The sequence below is a fragment of the Phycodurus eques genome, chromosome 4 (assembly GCF_024500275.1).
Source record: "Phycodurus eques isolate BA_2022a chromosome 4, UOR_Pequ_1.1, whole genome shotgun sequence".
In the NCBI taxonomy this organism is placed as follows: Eukaryota; Metazoa; Chordata; class Actinopteri; order Syngnathiformes; family Syngnathidae; genus Phycodurus; species Phycodurus eques.
The window spans coordinates 18,602,953-18,622,989 of record NC_084528.1 but is presented as its reverse complement, the minus strand read 5'-3'; the positions used below and the strand labels follow the sequence as shown (position 1 = coordinate 18,622,989).

The window sequence follows — 20,037 nt, the reverse complement described above, 5'->3', positions numbered from 1 at the left end:
GCTTTAGAGGAAAAACAAAGCAGACAGAGAAGATGGTGTATAATTGAATTTACATTCATTTACATAGGTCACAACGGCTCAGTGGCGGGATAAGCCGGTGATTCTGGAGAAGCCAGGGTCAGGTTGGCGTTTTAAAAAAAGGACGAGATGCAAATTTGGGGGTTGTGACAGATTTATTGCAACTAATATTTACAGAGGAAACAATCACACATCAACACACTTGCAGGCTTGATTTACATTGCACGTCCCTAGTGTCAAATTCCAATTAAACACTTAGATAATCGATTTCCCATGTCCATTTCAAGTGACATGTTGACAATGTGTGTCTACACTGACGGACCACAAGAAACAGCACCCAGGCACAGATGCCCAAATTGCACCCAACTCCACAAGCAACAAAATTGGGCAGTGACAACATGAAGTCAACAATAATTCTCTTACGAGTTCAATTCGTTCCATGACCAACTTTACTTGAAGTTCAAATCAATTTTCCCCATTGAAATTAAATTAATCTGTTCCAGCTCCCAAAAATGACACCACAGTTTTTTAATTATATTTTTAATCAAGTAAAAGAGCACTATATTGTATAAAAGAGAATGTAAAGAAATAAACTTTTTTACAAATTGAAATTACTGTACGTACTGTAGTATTCGTGTCCTTGATGTCTGCCTGCAAGGAGCGTGGCCCAGTGAGTGACATCATGAGCTAGAGTCAGGTTAGCCAGTTAAACTGCGTGTGAGCGTCAGGGCGTGACTGGTGGCCATCAGCAACAGCGAGTGTTCTCATTTTGAATTTGTGTGTTTGACTGTCCTGTTTAATAAACGTCTGAAAGTACATTGGCAACCGTGGCTCTCCTTGCCCACATGAGAGGGCATTACAGTACCTGAATTGCTCCATTTTTTTTTTCACTTCGCTTGAGGCGCTGTCTAGCCGAAGCTCACCCGTAACTAAAATTTTGGCTTCAACACAAAGCAAAAAAAAAAAAGACCAAGCAAGGTTTCGTAACTCAAAAAAGACGGAAATTGTGTAACACAGAAAAAAGTTTGGAAATGTTGGAACATTTGGTTTTGTTGAGTTTTGTAATGAAATTGTGTCTTGATTTTGCTTTTGTTCTTTATTCATGTCATTAATTTAGTCCATCCATTCTCTGAGCCGCTCATCCTCACAAGGGTCGCGGGAGTGCTGGAGCCTATCCCAGCTATCATCGGGCAGGAGACGGGGTACACCCTGAACTGGTTCCCAGCCAATCGCAGGGCACATATAAACAAACAACCATTCGCACTCAAATTCTCACCTACGGGCAGTTTAGAGTCTTCAATTAACCTACCATGCATGTTTTTGGAATGTGGGAGGAAACTGGAGTGCCGGGAGAAAACCCACGCAGCCACGGGGAGAACATGCAAACTCCACACAGGTGGGGCCGGGAATTGAACCCCATTCGTCCACCGTGCTGCCTAATTTAGTCTTTTCTTACAATATTTAAAATGTTGTTTCCATCGCAGCCTTGAAGATTGTCTTGTATATTGTATGTGGTTTAGATGTTGAGTTTTGTATGTGAATAACTTATTGTATTAATATGACAGGTCATAATTATATAGCGAACAAAGGGCAGGACTACTGCAGTTTTTTTTACTTCCTATTTCCTTTTGAACATGTGAACTGTGCCGAAGGATGAAATTTACTGCCTTTTTCTTCTCTCTTTTATAATTATCTTTTTTGTTTTTATGTTCAAATCAACCAGTTCAGGGTGTACCCCTCCTTTCGCCCAGAATTAGCTGGGATAGGTTCCAGCACGCCCGCGACACTAGTGAGGATAAGCGCTACGGAAAATGAATGAATGAATGTTCAAATCAAAGTAGAAATGCAACAATTGATCTATTAATCGACAACTAATTCATTATGAAATTCATCGACAACTACTTTGCGATTAATCATTTTGAGACTCTTAAACTTAAAACTGTACAAATCCACTGTATTACTTATTTAATGAAATATGCGTCTCTAACAGCATATTTGAACCACATTTAATTGTCTACACTTTTGCTGTAGTTTAGATTCACAGCAGGTGTTTTTTAATGTTCTTTATTTATATATTCAGATGTGGGTGTGTGTACTTCACCAATTGGTATATTTCAGTGACATCAAGCTGGCATTGCGACGTATGCTGCAACCCCATTGGCAGATATCCCATACATAAGAGTAGTAGAGACCTGACTGCATTTTTTCTCTTTTTGCTGCCATGAATCATATCCCAATTGTGCCACTTGAACACTTAAAAAAAAAAAAGGGAATTGTGTCACTTGAACCATGCAGCGTAACCCCAGCCTCAGTCTCTCCTCTCTCCAACATGGCTCCTCATTGGAGAATGCAACGTAACCACGAGTCGGCAGACCGCGCGTACTCCTCGTCTCCTCCTCCCACGTTGTCGTCATCATCATCATGATCATTAAGGTGTTCTAAGTTTAACAAAGAGGCCACAGGAATTTGTCACGATACACGTAGTCTAAAATTAACACTGTAATTTGTGAGGCGGTAAATGAAAACGGAAGAATTGTGCGTCTTTTTTACCGTCAGTCTCCTCGTCGTCTTCCGTGTCCCCCTCGGACTCTAGTGGCAATTCTAACCGGATGTCTCTCTTCACTGTGATGTCCCCCCTGTTGCAAGGGCATTGCAGTAAATAAATATACTGTAAAACTCCATTAAACACACACACACAAATGATTTAAAAAAATAAAATAAAATGCAATATAGCAGGGGAACATTGTACTTTAACTCTCACATTCACCCCTATGGACAATTTAGAGCCTTCAATGAACCTAACATGTAAGTGTTTGGAATCTGCGAGGAAGCCGAAAAACCCACGCAAGCACGAGAACATGCAAATTCCGGAGTTGAGATTCAAACCCAGAACCTCAGAACTAAGCACTCATCACCATGCTGCCCATTTTTACACCAGTTAAACAAATTAGCCCAAGGATTAAGAATTGTTGAAATCTGACTGTTTGTGCAGGGTTTTTTCTAGCTCAAATTGAAGCAGAGGTGGTACCACTTTTGCAGTGCACTTGCACCAGTTCAAACAAACACCTTTTCTGCAACGTATTTATACAGTGGACCCCAGCTTTCGCAGGGGATAGTGACCAAGCTGGACATGGAATAGCAAAAATCCTATTTTCGGTTTGCAAATGCACTTGGTATGGATGAACGGGAGGATCTATGTTGTGCGTCTTCTCTTGCTGTGCAATGATAATTGACTCCGTGCATAACACGTTGCTGTAAACTAGTTGTCTGCTTCACGGCGTAAGGTGAAAGAAAAGCTGGAGGCAGAAGTCCCCCGCACCCTCGATCATCCAATCACAAGTCTAATAGCTGCCGCGATGGTGATTGACGTGGTAAAAAGTCAGAAAATCATTTTATTTTGATCCAAAAATAATTTCTACAGTACAAATGGTGAACATAATCAAATTAAACAAAGGGCTAAACTGTCAGAATGGCTCCTAAGAAAAGGGGAACTACTAAAGATAAAGTAAGGTAGCACTCATAGATCAGCGGAAAGATCTGTGCTTCTTGCGTTGTGCAACCGTCATTGACTCTGCGTCACACAATGCAACTAAAAAGGTAGCCACTGTATCTTTTTTGTTGTTGTTTTTTTCTCTTTATTAGACTGAAAAAAAATGAGAATCCACTCGCTGGTGATAGTGTGACTGAGGGAATAAAAAAAGATAACAGTTTCTTGTGCCTCAATCAACCAATGAATTAAAAAAGAAACGAACAAAATAAAAAACACCTGAATCTGAATTTTCCTTATGTTGTTATGGAAGAATACTCTTCTTTAATGGAGGAGCTGTAGTTCTCATCCCCTTTCCCTCCTTAGTTAAAGTTAATTAGCAATAAACCGCTATCATGTTTATTTAATGCATAGATCATTTTACACTGGTGAGTCCCAGGATGCACATGTCTAGAAACAATGAGACCCTGCAACTTATCATCACAGCGTACACATACAGTAATACTCCTCTATATGACGGTTGTTGCTTCGCGGTCCCGCTATATTCCAGATTTTTATTCGTACAATTGGTACAATATTTTGTGTTATCCATTGCTCTTGCTCTCTCTTTATATATTATGTTTCACCCTGCCACAAGAGCAATTTTTTTAGGACGATGCCTTTTCCCAAAAATGATCATGATAAACAATAGTATTGTTGATGTTTTTTTATTATGTCACTGATATAATGATATTATAGCGCATAATAATTCAAGTACATCTTTTTTAAGAGCAATTCACTTTCAATTCTAAAGAACAATAACGTTGACATTGTTATGTAGAACAATAACTAAAATATCTTAGATAACATAAACCAGACTCAGGCTCTGTACACAGAAATTGCACTTAAACAACTGTTAAACATTTGGCATATTGGTTTTGAGCAGTGGTTCTTAACATTGTTGGAGGTACAGAACCCCGCAAGTTTCCTCTGGAGTTCACGGAACCCTTCCTAATTTGAAAAATAAAATATGGTTTATTTCAAATTCAAAACAGGTATATATTTTATTGTCTGTGTAGATTCTCACCACACCACATCAATGCCCCACATTCAACATAGCCACCACGTAGGCACGGGAGGGACGTCTTTTGGAACTGGATCTAGTCATATTGTATTGTATATCTGTGACCCGGAAATATGTCAGTGCGATTCTCTGCCTGCATTGCGCCACAGCACTAGTAAACAACAACGGGCAATTCTGGACCTGACAGACTTTGTCAACAGCATTTTAAGTGACAAATGCAAACTAGTTTTTGACACATTGTTCAGCCCTGACGGTCCGTTTTATCCGATATCTGTTATATCGGGGTCTGTTTTATCGAGGTTCCACTGTATAAATTCATTTGGGGGCAGGAACAGATTAATTTGATTTTCATTCATTTAAATGGGAAACATTACCTCGTTTTGCAAACGTTTTGGGTTACAGTACGAATTAAGTTCGTAACCTGAGGTTTTACTGTCAGTCATGGGTGGAAAAAATTGTTGTGGGCGTGTGGTATTATTTAATTTTGCACATAATATTTTCTGATGTGGAGCTCACCAAAAAAGTATTCAGTTGTTTAATTTCACACTTGATGGGTGTGCAGGCACTCCAGAGACCCTTTTATATGCATAACCAATTAAAATATCCCGTTTAACAAATGGAATTTGAAAAAATTAGTATGCAAATAAGGGAATATAATTGACCAGTCAGCACCGAGCCCCGTTTTTTAAGACGGCAGCATACCTCTGCTTCGCGGAGCTGGGGAGCTGCTCCCACACGACGAGGTCGCGCCCGCCGCTGACCCAGCGGTGGTCACCGCTCCCTGTGGTCCACGTTGCGAAGCAAAGCATTCTGGGGGCTCGTGGCCAGGTCAGAGAGGCCAGGTAGTGGCACTGAGGCATGGAGAACACTAGAGCGAGAGCGAGAGAGAGCGAGAGAGAGCGAGAGAGAGCGAGAGAGTGAGAGAGAGAGAGAGAGAGAGAGAGAGAGAGAGAGAGAGAGAGAGAGAGAGAGAGAGAGAGAGAGACGAAGGGATGGAGATTGAGAGGGTATAAAAGTAGTTGGGATTTTGTGACTGACTCACAATTCAGTGTGCTCTCGCCATTGGTCACGTCGTAGCAGGAGCCAATTAGGAGGCCGGCCGTCTGGTGGACACAATCTGTTACCCCAGTGATGCTGCCGTGATTGGTCAGTTTGGATACTGTTCCTGTGGTAATTGGACAGATGTTAGGTGAAATTCATATTACATAATATGTCATTTTAGAGGAGAAAACCAACCGCCAGGAAAACGCTCTTACTCCTACATAATGTAAACTCCGAACAGCAATTTTATAAGTTGCAGAAAACAAATTCAATTTTCTTTATGAATTTGTTTGTATTAGAATATTAGGGCCATAATAACAACTTTAGTCTATTATAAAATTCTGACTGATATTTTGTACTATACTGTATAGTACTTTTTTATTCATTATATAATGACTTTATCCTCATAAATTTCAGACTTTTCTTGTACTATTATTATTTTATCCTCGTAAAAATTATGCATTTCTTCCCCCCAGAATATTCTGATTATATTTTCCTAAATTCCTGACTTTTTTCTTGTACTTTCATTGCTTTTTTAACCATAATAGGATGACTTTATTTGCATAGAATTCTGACTTTTTTCTTGTGCTATTAATACTTTTCTTCATAATAGTATGACTTTATTTTTCATAAAATTATTACCTTTTTCTCATAATATAATTACTTTAGTCTCATAAAATTATGACTTTTTCATCTAATATCACTATTTTCCCCAAAATAGTACAGTATTATTCTAAGAAATTTTTGACTGTTTTCTTTTTCTATTCCAACTTTTCCTTTCATAATAGTATAAATATTAGCATACATTTCTGACTTTTTTGTCCTGTGCTATTACTATTTTATTCTTAAAAAATAATATACCCTTCTTTCCTCGCAATATTCCGATTTCATCCTCATAAAATTCTGACTATTCTTCTATTACTATTACAATTTTTTTTCCTCATGACATTACATCTTTATCTTTTATAAAATTCAGTTTTTATTCCTTTACTATTACTACTTCATTCTCATGAAGATCAAAAATCACAACTTTTTTTTCTCATAATATAACAACCTGGTTTTTATAAAATTCCAGCTTTTTTCACATCCTGTGATTTTATCATTATAAGCTTTTTCTCATAATAAAACTCTCATTACAACTTTATTCTCAGTAAATTATGACACGTAACTTTATTTTCATATAATTCATTCATCAAACAATTACAAAGACTTTTTTTCTTCCTCTGTGACTACTTTACGCTCATAAAATTCCAAAACTGACCTCCAAGATAGCAACTTTATTGTCACAGGAAATTTGAAGATTTTTGTCATAATACTAAACTTTAATAAACTTTAATAAACATAATAAACTTTATTCTCATTAAATTCCAACTTTCCTGCTGCAATTTACAACTTTATTTCTGACTTTTTTCTTGTAATTTTACAACTTGGTAAAAATTCATAAAATTGTTATGTATCCCTTTTTATGACTTGATAGAGGCTCACCAGTAATCCAGTGCAGGATCTTGATCCATGCGCGTCCATATGCAAGGAGCACTTGGTCCCCCCTGGGGCTGAGGGCCAGTCGCCCCCCTCCACAGCCCGTCACCTGACCGCTCCAGCCATGGAGCAGCCTCAGGGGGTCTCGGTCAGTGCAGCGGTTCTTCCACACAGACACCCCTCCGTCGGACGAGCCGCTGAACACTAGTGGACCCTGAGACTGAGGAGAGGACAGGTTGTCATGGTGATGTGTGTGTGTGTACTGTATACACGAACATGTTTACACTTTCGAGGGACAATTATTTGGAAATGAATGGTGCGCCAGAAGAGATAAACAATGACAGCTATGCGCTATGCTTTAATGCCTCAGGCGTACTGGTATGATTGAAAATTGAAGAAACGCAGCTCTGGAATTCAATATTCATAAAAAAGGGCTTTTGCTGTACAATTGGCCGGCTTTCAACAAATACTCATTTGGAAGCAACAAAGAGGCTCGGCTAAGACGTGGCGGTTAGATTTTCAAAAGGCTTTTCTTAAATTTGTTCCTTCACGCTACATGAGAGGGAGTAACATTTGTTTTCATGTTTTTCACATCTGCAAGCAGCTTAAAAATAACCTCACATGGCAGGTGGATAGCCACACAAAAGAGTTTCTTTCACAAATCCCCCTGAGAAAAAGGATGGACCGAAACTGTTTGGAAAAAGACAGCCCCTTGAAATAGTACTATCTTGACTAAGATATGCGAAAAACAAATCTAAATATAACCACCAAAGAGTAAATGTGATCAATATATCAAAATATTACCAAATTTTTAAAACATTTTGTACTATTAATTTTGGAAAAGCATATTTAACACTCTTTTTTGATAAACCTTTTTAAGACCATGATCAAATTTACAATGAAAAAATTATATAAAATTATATAAATTATATAAATAAGGATAATATGGGATAAAAATTATCACAGCACTTAATAAAAAACAGTTCCTTGGCACCAAGATGCCATAAGATGGCACCAAAGGACTACTTTCTATTAAAGCTGTGGTGGCATCTTGCGGTGTTTTAGTAAGTGCACAAAAACAGTGATTTGGCGAGTTTTTCAGAAAATAAGAGGTCCTCTCTTAAAAAAAAAAAAAATCTGCAAATAGGTGAATACTTAAATTGTGAGGCAGGGGAACACAGTATACTATATTATATTTACAGTAGTGCCTTTAGGTACGAATGACCCAATTTATTTTTTTTAGTTACCATTCGTCGTTCTGCCTATGTTTTGCTTTGACTTCCGAGCAAATATTTGAGATACGAACACCGTATGGTGGCAGTGAACTCAACGCAACAACAACAAAAATAATAAAAAATACAAAATACAAAAACACAAAAAAATGTTGTGTTCTTTATTGGAGGCGGTAATGGATTGATTGCATTTCCACTCATTTCAAAGGGGAAATATGATTTAAGGTAAGAGTGTTTGAGTAACAAGTGTGGTGACAGAATGAATTAAACTCAAGGCAACATTCCACTGTATGATATATCTTGTAAAATCTAATTTAAGACTTTAAAGACACCCTGTGTCTCCATGATGTCATTTAGATATTTTCATATCTGTCGCATGGCAATAAGTCACTTACCTGAATGGAGGTGACTGCTCCCTGGTGCGCGTTGATTGATTGGCAGTTGTCCAAAGTGCGCCAGCTCCAGGCTTGAACTTTGCCCCCGTCTGCGATGGGGGTGTGGGTAGGGGTGGGTTTGGGATTGACATAGTGCAAGGTTAATGCTCAGTGACAGGTGCGCAGTGGCCATTACTGTTCGTGACGGCTGCCACACCTGAGCCCCTCCGCCTGGCCTAAATAATTGTGCGCCTACATCTCCTCCGATCGTGTGCACTGAGCGCTCATACATAACCATTACATTCAACTTCATCGCATATCTCCAACCAGATATCACATTCTTTTGTCCACAGTGGACTTTGACTGACATGTCTTTGTTCTATCTGCACGCTCGCACGCAAATATACAACACACACACCTGATCCTGTGATGATGTAGCCGTCGCCCTCAGGCACAAAGCAGAGCGCCGTCACAGAGTTGAACGTGTACAGAGACTTCACACACTGGCCTGCGTGGGAGTGGTGGGGGGAGATGCGGCATGAGGGGGCGGGAGGGGAGAAATATGGGCTTAATTGCCAGGACACGGACCACTGCTCGCTTGTACACACACACAAACACACACCCGTAGCCATAAAAGACATTTTCTAGCATCACACAAGGGCAATTTTAAGCAATACTTGCACCAGTTCAGCTAGCTTAGGTTAAGAGTAAATCCAAGCATTATGTTAAGGGGTGCGTTTGTGTTTTAGCGGAATAGCTAAACATAGTATAGTCATAGTCGACAATACATTTAGTTAATCGTGGTTCATTTGTAGCCAAATAGAGTGCACTAATGTTCTTTTATATTAATATTACATGATTACTGCAGCTTACTGAGTCACAGTACAGTAGTTGTGAAACTCTTTGTTTTTGTCTGCATACCTGTATTTTACTGCCACCTGGTGGCCTAGCACGCACATCAGAAGCACACTTTGGGACTAGAATGGATTAATGGCTTTCCACTCATTTCAATGGGGAAAGATAGTAGTGAGGATAAGCGGTATGGAAAATGAATGAATGAAAGATAATTTGAGTGTTTTTAGTTATTATGAGCATGGTTTCATAAGTCAAGGCATCACTGTACTAGGCCTTTATTTTTCCTGAAATGACAACTTGTCTTGTAAAAATAGCAACTCCATTCTGATATTACAACCTCACTCTGATTAAACCACACATTTTTTGTGTAAAATTACAACTTTAATTCAGAAATCAGATATTCCATTTATTATTACGTCTTAAATCTCATAAAATTCAAATTCTGACATTTTTGTTCCTCACAGTATTAAAATTTCATTTATTGAAATATTTTACTTTCATAAAACTGAAATTCTTGTAAAATTATGACTTTATTCTAATAAAATGACTTTCTTTTATAATAACTTTATTTTTAAAATTACTTTTCTACCAATGTTGACTTTATTCTCATATAATTTCACATTATTCTTTTCCCAAAACACATTTCTAGGAATTTTAACATTTTCTCACTATACTTTGACATTTTATATATTACAATTTTCTAATTACATTTTCATTAAATTCACACTTTGTTATTTTAATACTTTCAATTCTCAGAATTAACTTTTCCCATATATAAATACAACTTTGAAAAATAATATTCTTGAAATGTGATGTAATTCTCATAAAATGACGCTTTCGTCATATTTCATTTTATTTTTATGAATCTTTTTTTCCTCATAAAATATTTTCTTTTTATATGGGATAGGCTCCGTCACGCCCGCGACCCTTGTGAGGATAAACCGGTACAGACAATGGATGGCTGGATTGTACAACTGTGTTCTCCTAAAATGGTGAGCTCTTCTTGCATCTTTAAAACTAGTTTTTCAGAATATTATTTTATTAAATAAAGATAAAGAAATGGGTCCCAGCAGGTTGGAACGGGTGGAGGGAAGTGTCACGTATGTTATGTGACAGAAGAGTCTCTGCTAGGATGAAGGGCAAAGTTTAACAATGGTGAGGCCAGTCATGATGTACGGATTAGAGACAACAGCAAGCAGAGGTGGAGGTGTCTGAAATTAAGATGTTGAAGTTCTCTCTAGGAGTGACCAGGTTGGATGGGATTAGAAATGAGCTCATCAGTGGGACAGCCAAGGTTAGATGTTTTGGAGATAAAGTTAGAGAGAGCAGACTTCGATGGTTTGGACACATCCAGAGGAGAGACAGTGATAAATTGGTAGAAGGATGATGAGGATGGAGCTGCCAGGCAAGAGAGCTCGAGGAAGACCAAAGAGAAGATTGATGGATGGAGTGAGGGAAGACATGAGGGCAGTTGGTGTGAGAGAGGAGGATGCAGGAGATAGGCTTACATGGAAAAGGATGACACGCTGTGGCAACCCCTAATGGGACAAGCCGAAACGAAAAGACTATGATAAAAATACGCTTTTATTCATTTTCAACTTTTTTTAAATCATAGAATTCTATCATTCTTTGTAATAATATACAGTATTTTTTTTCAAATTTACTTCTGTAAAATTCAGACTATTGACTTTTTAGTTGTGATATTGCAACTTCATTAAAAAAAAAAGTCTGAAATATTTCTATTGGAATATTTTTACTACTTTTTACTTAATATTTTTACTATATTTGATATTAATAGTTTTATTTTTTAATAAGTAATATTATTATTATTGTAATTCTGTAACTATCCTTGTAGTTTTTCTTCTTTTCGTTGTGGCCCTAAAACTTACTATTGCTAACGTACTATATGGTAAAAGGCTGACTGAAAAACATGAATTGACTGCAACTGTCCCCATGGTCACTCAAGGAAAAACTATTTACTACAATGTAGATCATGTGTTATGGTATCCTTCACAGCTTTTGACCATAAAAACCCATCTTGTACGCTTCCTGTCTTAAACTTACCTATGCTCAGGGCCCAGATCTTGACGTTACAGTCCGCCGAGCCGCTCAAAATAAACCTCTCGTCGTCTGACAACGACAGCGACCAGGCTGTGGAGAGGGGGCAATGAAGGAGGGGGAGGGGAGATTACATAACTGTAAATAAGTGCTTTATTTATGCTTCTATTGGGAGTACCACTCAGGGAAGAAGGAGGTAATAGACTAGACATATTGAGAGCATGAGTTCAAGTGTTCTCACTCAGTCAGTGAGACAGACACAAGAGTCTTATTTCTCTCTGGACCTGATGCGATGAAGTGCTCCTCAAATAATTACCACACTGCACACACGCATGACTGTGTGTGTGTGCACGCGCACGCGTCCGTGCACGTGTGTGTGTACACTGAACCCTCATTTATCACAAGAGATACTTCCAGACACACCTGCATTAGGAGACATTCTTTAATATAGAAAGACCACACTGCAGAAAAAAACCTGATCGTTTTACCCTGTCACACGCTTTAAACATATTGAAAACATATTTGAACCAAAAAATAAATAATTGTGAGGATAAAATACATAGAAAATACTGTATGTATTGTAGTGTTTGGACTATACATGCATGAGCCTTTAAGAGGCGGGGCCTGGTGCGGTGGCACGTGAGGTTGGCGAGTCTGCGTGAGTGTCTGGGTGAGATCCTATGGAGATGCTGTGGCATTACCTTAAAAAGGTAGTTCATGCTCGAAAAGCCTCCAATGTGGCTGCATTAGAACAATTCTGCAAAGATTAGTGAGCCAAAATTCCTCCACAGCACTGTACGAGACTCATTGTAAGTTATTGCAAATGCTTGATTGCAGTTGTTGCTGCTCAGGGTGGCCCAACCAGTTATCAGGTTTAGGGGGCAATCACTTTTTCACACAGGGCCATGAAGGTTTAGATTTTTTTCCACCTCCCTTAATAATAAAAAACATTGAAAAACTGCATTTTGAGTTTACTTGTGTTGTCTTTGACTAATATTAAAATTTGTTTGATGATGGGAAACATTTAAGTTTGACAAACATGCAAAATGAGAAATGAGGAAGGGCGCAAACACTTTTTCTGTAGTTCCTTGGCACCAAAATGCCACAAGATGGTGGCAAAGCTCTACTTTCACCTAAATTAATCTCCTCAACCTACTTTAACATAGTTCCTAAGATGACACTAGTCAGCAAAGCACTACTTTTGTCTGAATGAAGCCCCTGAACTCACTTCAATATAGTTCCTTCGCACCAAGATGCCACAAGATTGCGGCAAAGCGCTACTTTTGTGGAAATTAAGCTTTTGAACTCACTTCAACATAGTTCCTTGGCACCAAGATGCCACAAGATGGCGGTAAAGCACTACATTTGTCTAAATTAAGCTCCTCAACTCATTTAAACATAGTTATTAGCTCAAGATGCCACTAGATGGCGGCAAAGCACTACTCTTGTCAAAATGAATCGCCTAAACTCACTTTAACATAGTTTCTTGGAGCCACAAGTCAGCAAAGCACTACTTTTGTCTGAATGAAGCTCCTGAACTCACTTCAACATAGTTCCTTCGCACCAAGATGCCACAACATGATGGCACACCAATAATGTTTTAGTTTGTTCTACAAATAATGTTGAGGTGATTCGTAGCACCAGTGCCTTTGGCTTGAGAAAAAGTGTATAGGTGAGTTTTTCAGCAAATAACAGGATAGGACCCCATCCATCCATCCATTTTCTGAGCTGCTTCTCCTCACGAGGGTCGCGGGCCGTGCTGGAGCCTATCCCAGCTGTCATCGGGCAGGAGGCGGGGTACACCCTGAACTGGTTGCCAGCCAATCGCAGGGCACATACAAACAAACAACCAGTCGCACTCACAGTCACACCTACGGGCAATCTAGAGTCTCCAATTAATGCATGTTTTTGGGATGTGGGAGGAAACCGGAGTGCCTGGAGAAAACCCACGCAGGCACGGGGAGAACATGCAAACTCCACACAGGCGGGGCGGGGGATTGAACCCGGCCGGGTCCTCAGAACTGTGAGGCTGACGCTCTAACCAGTCGTCCACCGTGCCGCCCAGGATAGGATCCCCCCCCAAAATTCTGAGAATATGTGAATTTGCAAATGGTGAAGAACAAATAAGCGGAGCTTAACTGTATACTGTAAAAACCTATAAAAACAAGATTGATTAAAACAAAAATACACACGATTTGAATCGTATTATCGCGGGAACATTGTATCCTCACCCAACTTCTTGCAGTACTCAGGAGGAGGGGCAGACAGGCAAGTGACCCCGCCGGTGTGACCCCCCAGGTTCTTGTGCTCTGTTGCCGTGGGAACGTGCCACACTTTGACAGTGGTATCGTGGCTTGAAGGGTGCGGACAGAGAGATGAAATCAATGGACACGTTAAAAGTTAAGAGATCTGAGGCCAGTGATCAGAGCAGGTAGGAACAGACACAGAGACAGGGTAGCAAATGTTACACTAAGCCTAATTCAATGTCATATAGATCATACACAACTGTTGAATAATACATGAAACACAAAACTCATTCTCACACTCAGAACTACTCAAATTCATAGATGATCAAATGGCACAAATACCTTTCAAAGCTAAAACCAGATAACATTTTGTTCAGTGATCATTTCACTGTGAAATGCACAAGTTTTAAGAATTTTTTTTTAATTTTACGATAATGTCATAACATTATGAAATGATTAAAGTTATTTAAATTACTATACATTATGAAAAGTCATTTTAAAAAAATAATGTGACTAAAAACTTTCTAGTAAATTACTAACTTATGACTTAAATTTGAATTTCAACAAAATAATTTAAAATACCGTTTTCTTCATCAAATTAACTTTTTTTTCCTGTAGTATGAGGTTACAATCATTAAATTATTAAATTTATTTGGAATAAAATGACTAACGTTGTAAAATAATTCAGTTATCTTTAATAACATGCGTATAATTACTTTTTTCTCGTAATATCACAACTTTTATTTTGTTAAGACTTTTCTGCATAAAATTAAAACTATTTTTCATAAAGTTATTACTTTTTGGCGTAAAAGTACTACTTTTCGTAACATGATATTACTCTCATTGAACTATTCCGCGAGTGTTTTCATAATAAAATGACTAATTTAAAATTATTTATTCTCGTTATGAAATAACCATTTCCACATCGAATTCAGATTTTTCTTCTTCTCTTAAAATAAAAACTCTTTGTCAGTAATATCAGGACTTTTTTCTCAAAATTATGACTATTCTTGTAATAGAATTTACTTTTTGTCTTCAGATTTTTACCTTTTCTCATAGTTTAAGGACTTTTTTCTTGTAAAATGTTGACTTTTTCTCGTAAATCGTGACTTTATTCTTGAGAAATAATCCACAAAGGTTGAATCACGGCAACTGGACTGTTCTTGTTTATTGAAGACGTTTCACCTTTAATCCAAACGGCTTCTTCAGTTCTCAAACAAGAACAGTCCAGTTGCTTTGATTGAACCTTTACGGATTACCAAGACCTGGATGACTGAGACTCTACACAGACATCCTGTTAATAATAATAACATTATTCTGATCAACAAAAACTTTTTCTAGTAATATTACATTTCCATCGTAGTATTAGCTCTTTATTCTTGTAAACTTAAAAACATAAAAGTCATGCAATGTAACAGAAATTAGGGTTGTTTTTTTTTAATTACAGTGTTTATTCAAGTAAAAGATATGACTTTAAAATGTCTTTAATCTTCTAAAATTCAGATTTTATTCTTGTAATTTTTTGTTCCCTTAATTTTTGTCATTTATTTTCTTATTGAATTCAGATTTTTTTTAATTCTTACGAAATTAAAACTAGTAATATCACAATTCTTTTATCGTGAAACTTTTTTCATTAATCGCAAATTTATTCATGTTAAATAACTATATTCTCATAAATGAAAACTTTTCCTAGTAATACTACATTTCCCTCATATTACACCTTTATTTTTGTAAAATAAAAAAAAGTTGTGAATGTAAGGAAAATTATCATTTTTGTAGATTATGATTTTCTTTTCTTAAGATTACGACTTTAAATTTTAATTTATGACTTTAAACTTGAAATTTATAAAATTATGACTTCATTCTCCTAAAATTAAGATATTTTTTTCCTTATTCAATTCTGATTTTTTCCCCTTCCCTATAGTTTTTTTTTTTTTTTTAACTTAACGTGAAATTGAAACTTGCTCTATTGAATAAGTGGACTTTACTCTTGTAAAAATATATATATTTTTTTTTAGTGTTGCCCTTAATGTCATTAATATGCATCATTTTGAAATAAATGTATGAACAACATTATGCATCTTTTAGCAACATGCAAACTCCACACAGTCGAGGCCGGGATTTGAACCCCGATCCTCAGAACTGTGAGGCATGTGGTAACCTGTCATCTACCGTGCCGCCTGTATGGAAAATCAGCCTTTAGATAAGAATAATGCTCATTTTCTACTGACACTGGTAAATCATGATGAGCATGGTATGAATACGATTTGCTTTTTTACAACAAGCAACAACTTTGGTTATTTATCATTTCTGCCACTTCTTGTTGTGCTATATTGTGCCATCATATTTCTCATACTGGCTATTTTTTTCGAGTTTATGTTTCTTTACCTGCCAGAAACCACCAGGCTGTCAACAACCAGCACACAAGTGATGATGTCATTGTGACCTTCCAATAGCCTCAAGCGAAACTTTGCCTTCTGCCAACATGTTTTCAGGGATGTCAGCGCTGCATCTAAATGAAAACGAATACATTCACTGTAGGCTGGATTTGCCCTTCATGTCCATGTGCCCAATTCCAATTAATGCCTATATCTGATTATTTCTGACAGACCAAAACATTTTGTCCAATCAGATTTCAGCCTCTGCTGCCATGTCAATCTAATCTGCCCAGAATCAGTAGTGCTGGCGAATGTAATTTGAACTACACAGTGGTGCCTTGAGATACAAGTTTATTGTAATCTGTTCCACGACCAAGCTCTTAACACAAAACACTCGTACCTCAAGACATCTTTCCCAATTGAAATGAATGGAAGTACTATCGTTCCAATCCAGCCCCACCACCCATCCACCCCCCTTCCCAAAAACAAAACAAAAAACTGTAATGTGTTTTTAAATAAGAAAAATAGCACTCTATAATATTGTACTTGATAAAAACATACAGTAGTGACATCGCTAAACAAAATGTAAGGAATAAACAATTTTGCCACAGTTTTTGCTTCAAGTCACTTGGCATTGTTCTGCTACTTCAGGTGTGTACACCATGACCACCTGCGGGCAGTACAATACAGACATACAAAACACACACAAAGATTATTTTCACAACTGACTCAGTAAACTGCACTATATGCCTGCAGGCATTGTTATATTTTCTGTCTGCGTGTGCCACTCAACCGTTTGTTTTAAAATTTTCATTGGTTAAAGGGTGATAACACCACAACAAAACTGATGCTATTCGTTAGCCCGTCCGATGGCGTTTTGCATTGTTTATTAGCAGTGAACTAAATTATTTATATTTTTGTTCAGGCATAGTAATGTGTTTTTTTTTTTAAACGCACAATGTGTAATTCTCTTTGTGTTATGTTTAGTTTGACCGTAAACTTCAGCTTGGGATGCAATAAACAGTTTGAAGCCTATTTTCCTAAGAATTGTTCATCATCTGCCGAACTGCTGCTTGTTGTAAAGTGAAGTGAGTAAATTTCACTGCCACCATACAGAGCTCATATCTCACATTTTTGCTCGCAAGTCAAAGCAAAAGATTTGCAGCTCATATCTTGAAAAACAAGTAAATCGGGTCATTCGTATCTCAAGGCACCAGTGGGACTGTTACAGGGCCAGAGCGCAGACCCGGATGATGTCAGCATTTTCCACCCTCTGATTGGTTGGTCAGAGCAAAACTTGTTACAGTCAAGTTCAACCAGCAAAACGCATCTTTAGCGGTATGCACACATTAATACATTTATTGATAAGCATCTCTAGTGTGTATGATGTCTTTTGTTTACTTTTTGTTTTGTCATGTTATTAGATAAATAATTCTGAACTGCTCCACATGATGTACGTTCCACAGTTGTGTGCTGTTACTTGAGAGCCAAAAAAATTGCAGTTGTGCCAATTGAACCATGCAGTGTAAATCCATCTTTAGTCCCTTTTCGTTGCTAATCAGGCCACTGGCTTGGGTTTCATTAAGCCTACCTTCTTGTGCTGGTTGCTGCCCCCTGTCATCGCGATCCGGACACTCTTCAGAATTTCCTCGTCCGTGCTGTGACATCGCCCTGACATTCTGTGCCCTTTGGCACCAAGCCGTCTCCGCTGACCCTCCTGTCGCCCTCTGTGTGGCATGCAGCCTTGGCCTCGTCTCCTCGTGGCCCCTCAGGATCTTGGAGGACGGGGGCGCTTGTGATGGAAGGTCCTCGGGGGCGTCCTCCCTGTGCCTGTGCACAAAAAAAGGGCTGAATGAATGAGCATGGAGGAATAGAAGAGGCACTGCCAGTGTCTTTTCAAGTCATTGCTGAAATGTTTAGCAGGTTTTGCTGTGGAATGCTCTTTCTCCCTCAACGTCAACATAGATTTGGGCTTACAAGATACCATTTCTGCTGTGCAAACGGTGTTGCGGCGAAGACATCTACTACATGGTGGTATCAGTCAAGTACACTGTTACAGGCTACATTTAAAGTAAAATGTGTGGTAAGACTTAGAAAAACATGCAAATGTTAATACTGTTAATACTGCCTAGATGCCACAAGATGTCGGCGAAGGACTACTTTTGTCTAAATGAAGTGCCTCAACTCACTTCAACTGTTCCTTTGCACCAAATGCCACCAAAGCAATACTGCAATTACTTTTGAACAAAAACAGTGAATATGTGAGTTTTAAGCAAATAATGGAGGGGGCTGGAACAGATTTACAGTATGGCATTTAAATTTATTTCAGTGGGGGAAAACTGACTTCACCTGCGAGTAAATTATGCTGCGAGTTTGGTCATGGAACGAATTACTGTAGGCTCGTAAGTCAAAGTACCAATGTGTACATAGTTTTTGTGACATTTTTGTTTGGGGGTTTTGCAGATGAGATTTTGAAAATATAAAAACTCTATGTGCCTCTGCTCAATAAAGGTTGGAAAACACTGAGCTAACGGATGCTACGTTGCACTGAGCAAGCGTACCTGTTGTGTCTCCTCTGATCAAATGAACACCATCTGTGCGTTAATTCAGTTTGATGTTAATAACCAAACATTACCTCATTTATCTGACTCGGGGGGGCTTTCATAGTAATGAACGCGCCACATATTGAGCAGGAGAAAGTTCAATTGTGTTCTTAAAGGCAGTGTTTGACCTCCACTATTTGTAATCTCTCTCTCTCTCTCTCTCTCTTTCTCTCTCTCTCTCTCACACACACACACACACACACACACACACAACACAAGATCAAAAGTTTCCACGTCAATGTTTGGACTAATTACGCCTCTTTCCATCTGGCCCTTCCTGCCTCTCAGCTTCCTTACCCTGCTCTTTTCATGTCTGCCTCTCGAATCCCAGGGGTTCGCTGCAGGCCACAGAGCTGCAGCTGAAGCTCTGCCAATCTGCACCGCAGCTCCTCCTTCTTGGAGATCTGAGAGAGACAACACAAGATGCAGAGAAATTGGGTGTAAAGCAAGCGAGCGCATCCACAGGTTGTTTATACACACGAGTGATATATTCCTCCCATCTTCATTTAATATCACATCAACAAGCAAGGTGCGAGACTGTCTGGCTGTCTTGAGTTTTATTGTGTTCGAATTAAGGCGGGCGGCTTTGCATTAAGTGTCTCTTTGCTGAGTTAGAGGCGCACTCTGTCTATTACGCAGAGAAAACGGTCAGCTGACTCAGGTTCGTGTCACGAGTAGAGCTGCACTCGCCGGGCCCCTTCATTAAGTACACCGGCATAAGATCATGAATACAAGAGCTGTATTAAAAAGTATGTTTTCAAAAAGATTATACGGGTCCTTTTCATATATTCTGATCAATAATGGTAAAGACACCTTTATTATATTTATAATATATTTTTATAATTTAGCAATTGTTTTATGCCACCTTGTTTATATATGGGTAAATGTCTCCCTTGCTGAAGCAGCCATGCTTAAAGTCCAATTTTCAAAATGTTATTGATGAATTAAAATTTCAGGCATTCGTACATATTAAAGGCAACCCTTATTGACAGAGCAAATGGTGTTAACCCACTAAAATACATTTCTTCGATAATGGTAAAGACAAATAGCTTCGTAAAAATCGGGAGAGTTCCACAATTTACGTGTTGCCCCTCAAACTCTGCAGATACAAGTGCATAAATGATCCTTACTACTCAATAAACTTCCTACACTCTTGTCTTTTCTACAATCATAATAACAGTAAAGATGTGCAATAGTTTTGAC

General features: G+C 38.3%; 1 protein-coding gene across 5 annotated transcripts in view; it reads right to left on the bottom strand.

Annotated features, from left to right (window-relative positions):
* Nucleotides 1-163: 163 nt before the first annotated feature.
* Nucleotides 164-20,037, bottom strand: part of si:ch211-154o6.3 (uncharacterized protein LOC563854 homolog) — a 26,744-nt gene continuing 6,870 nt past the window's right edge. For 2 of the 5 annotated variants that reach the window (XM_061674373.1, XM_061674372.1), the window contains exons 2-13: nucleotides 19,132-19,238; nucleotides 17,823-18,061; nucleotides 16,242-16,365; nucleotides 13,839-13,960; nucleotides 11,614-11,700; nucleotides 9,113-9,202; nucleotides 8,716-8,804; nucleotides 7,095-7,308; nucleotides 5,611-5,733; nucleotides 5,271-5,436; nucleotides 2,569-2,654; nucleotides 164-2,456 (exon numbers count right to left, since the gene is read on the bottom strand). In XM_061674373.1, the coding sequence (XP_061530357.1) occupies nucleotides 2,356-2,456; nucleotides 2,569-2,654; nucleotides 5,271-5,436; nucleotides 5,611-5,733; nucleotides 7,095-7,308; nucleotides 8,716-8,804; nucleotides 9,113-9,202; nucleotides 11,614-11,700; nucleotides 13,839-13,960; nucleotides 16,242-16,365; nucleotides 17,823-18,061; nucleotides 19,132-19,238 (1,548 nt within the window). In that variant the 3' untranslated portion in view covers nucleotides 164-2,355. The remainder of the gene's footprint in view (nucleotides 2,457-2,568; nucleotides 2,655-5,270; nucleotides 5,437-5,610; nucleotides 5,734-7,094; nucleotides 7,309-8,715; nucleotides 8,805-9,112; nucleotides 9,203-11,613; nucleotides 11,701-13,838; nucleotides 13,961-16,241; nucleotides 16,366-17,822; nucleotides 18,062-19,131; nucleotides 19,239-20,037) is intronic. The other 3 variants (XM_061674376.1, XM_061674375.1, XM_061674377.1) reach the window with 3 other exon arrangements.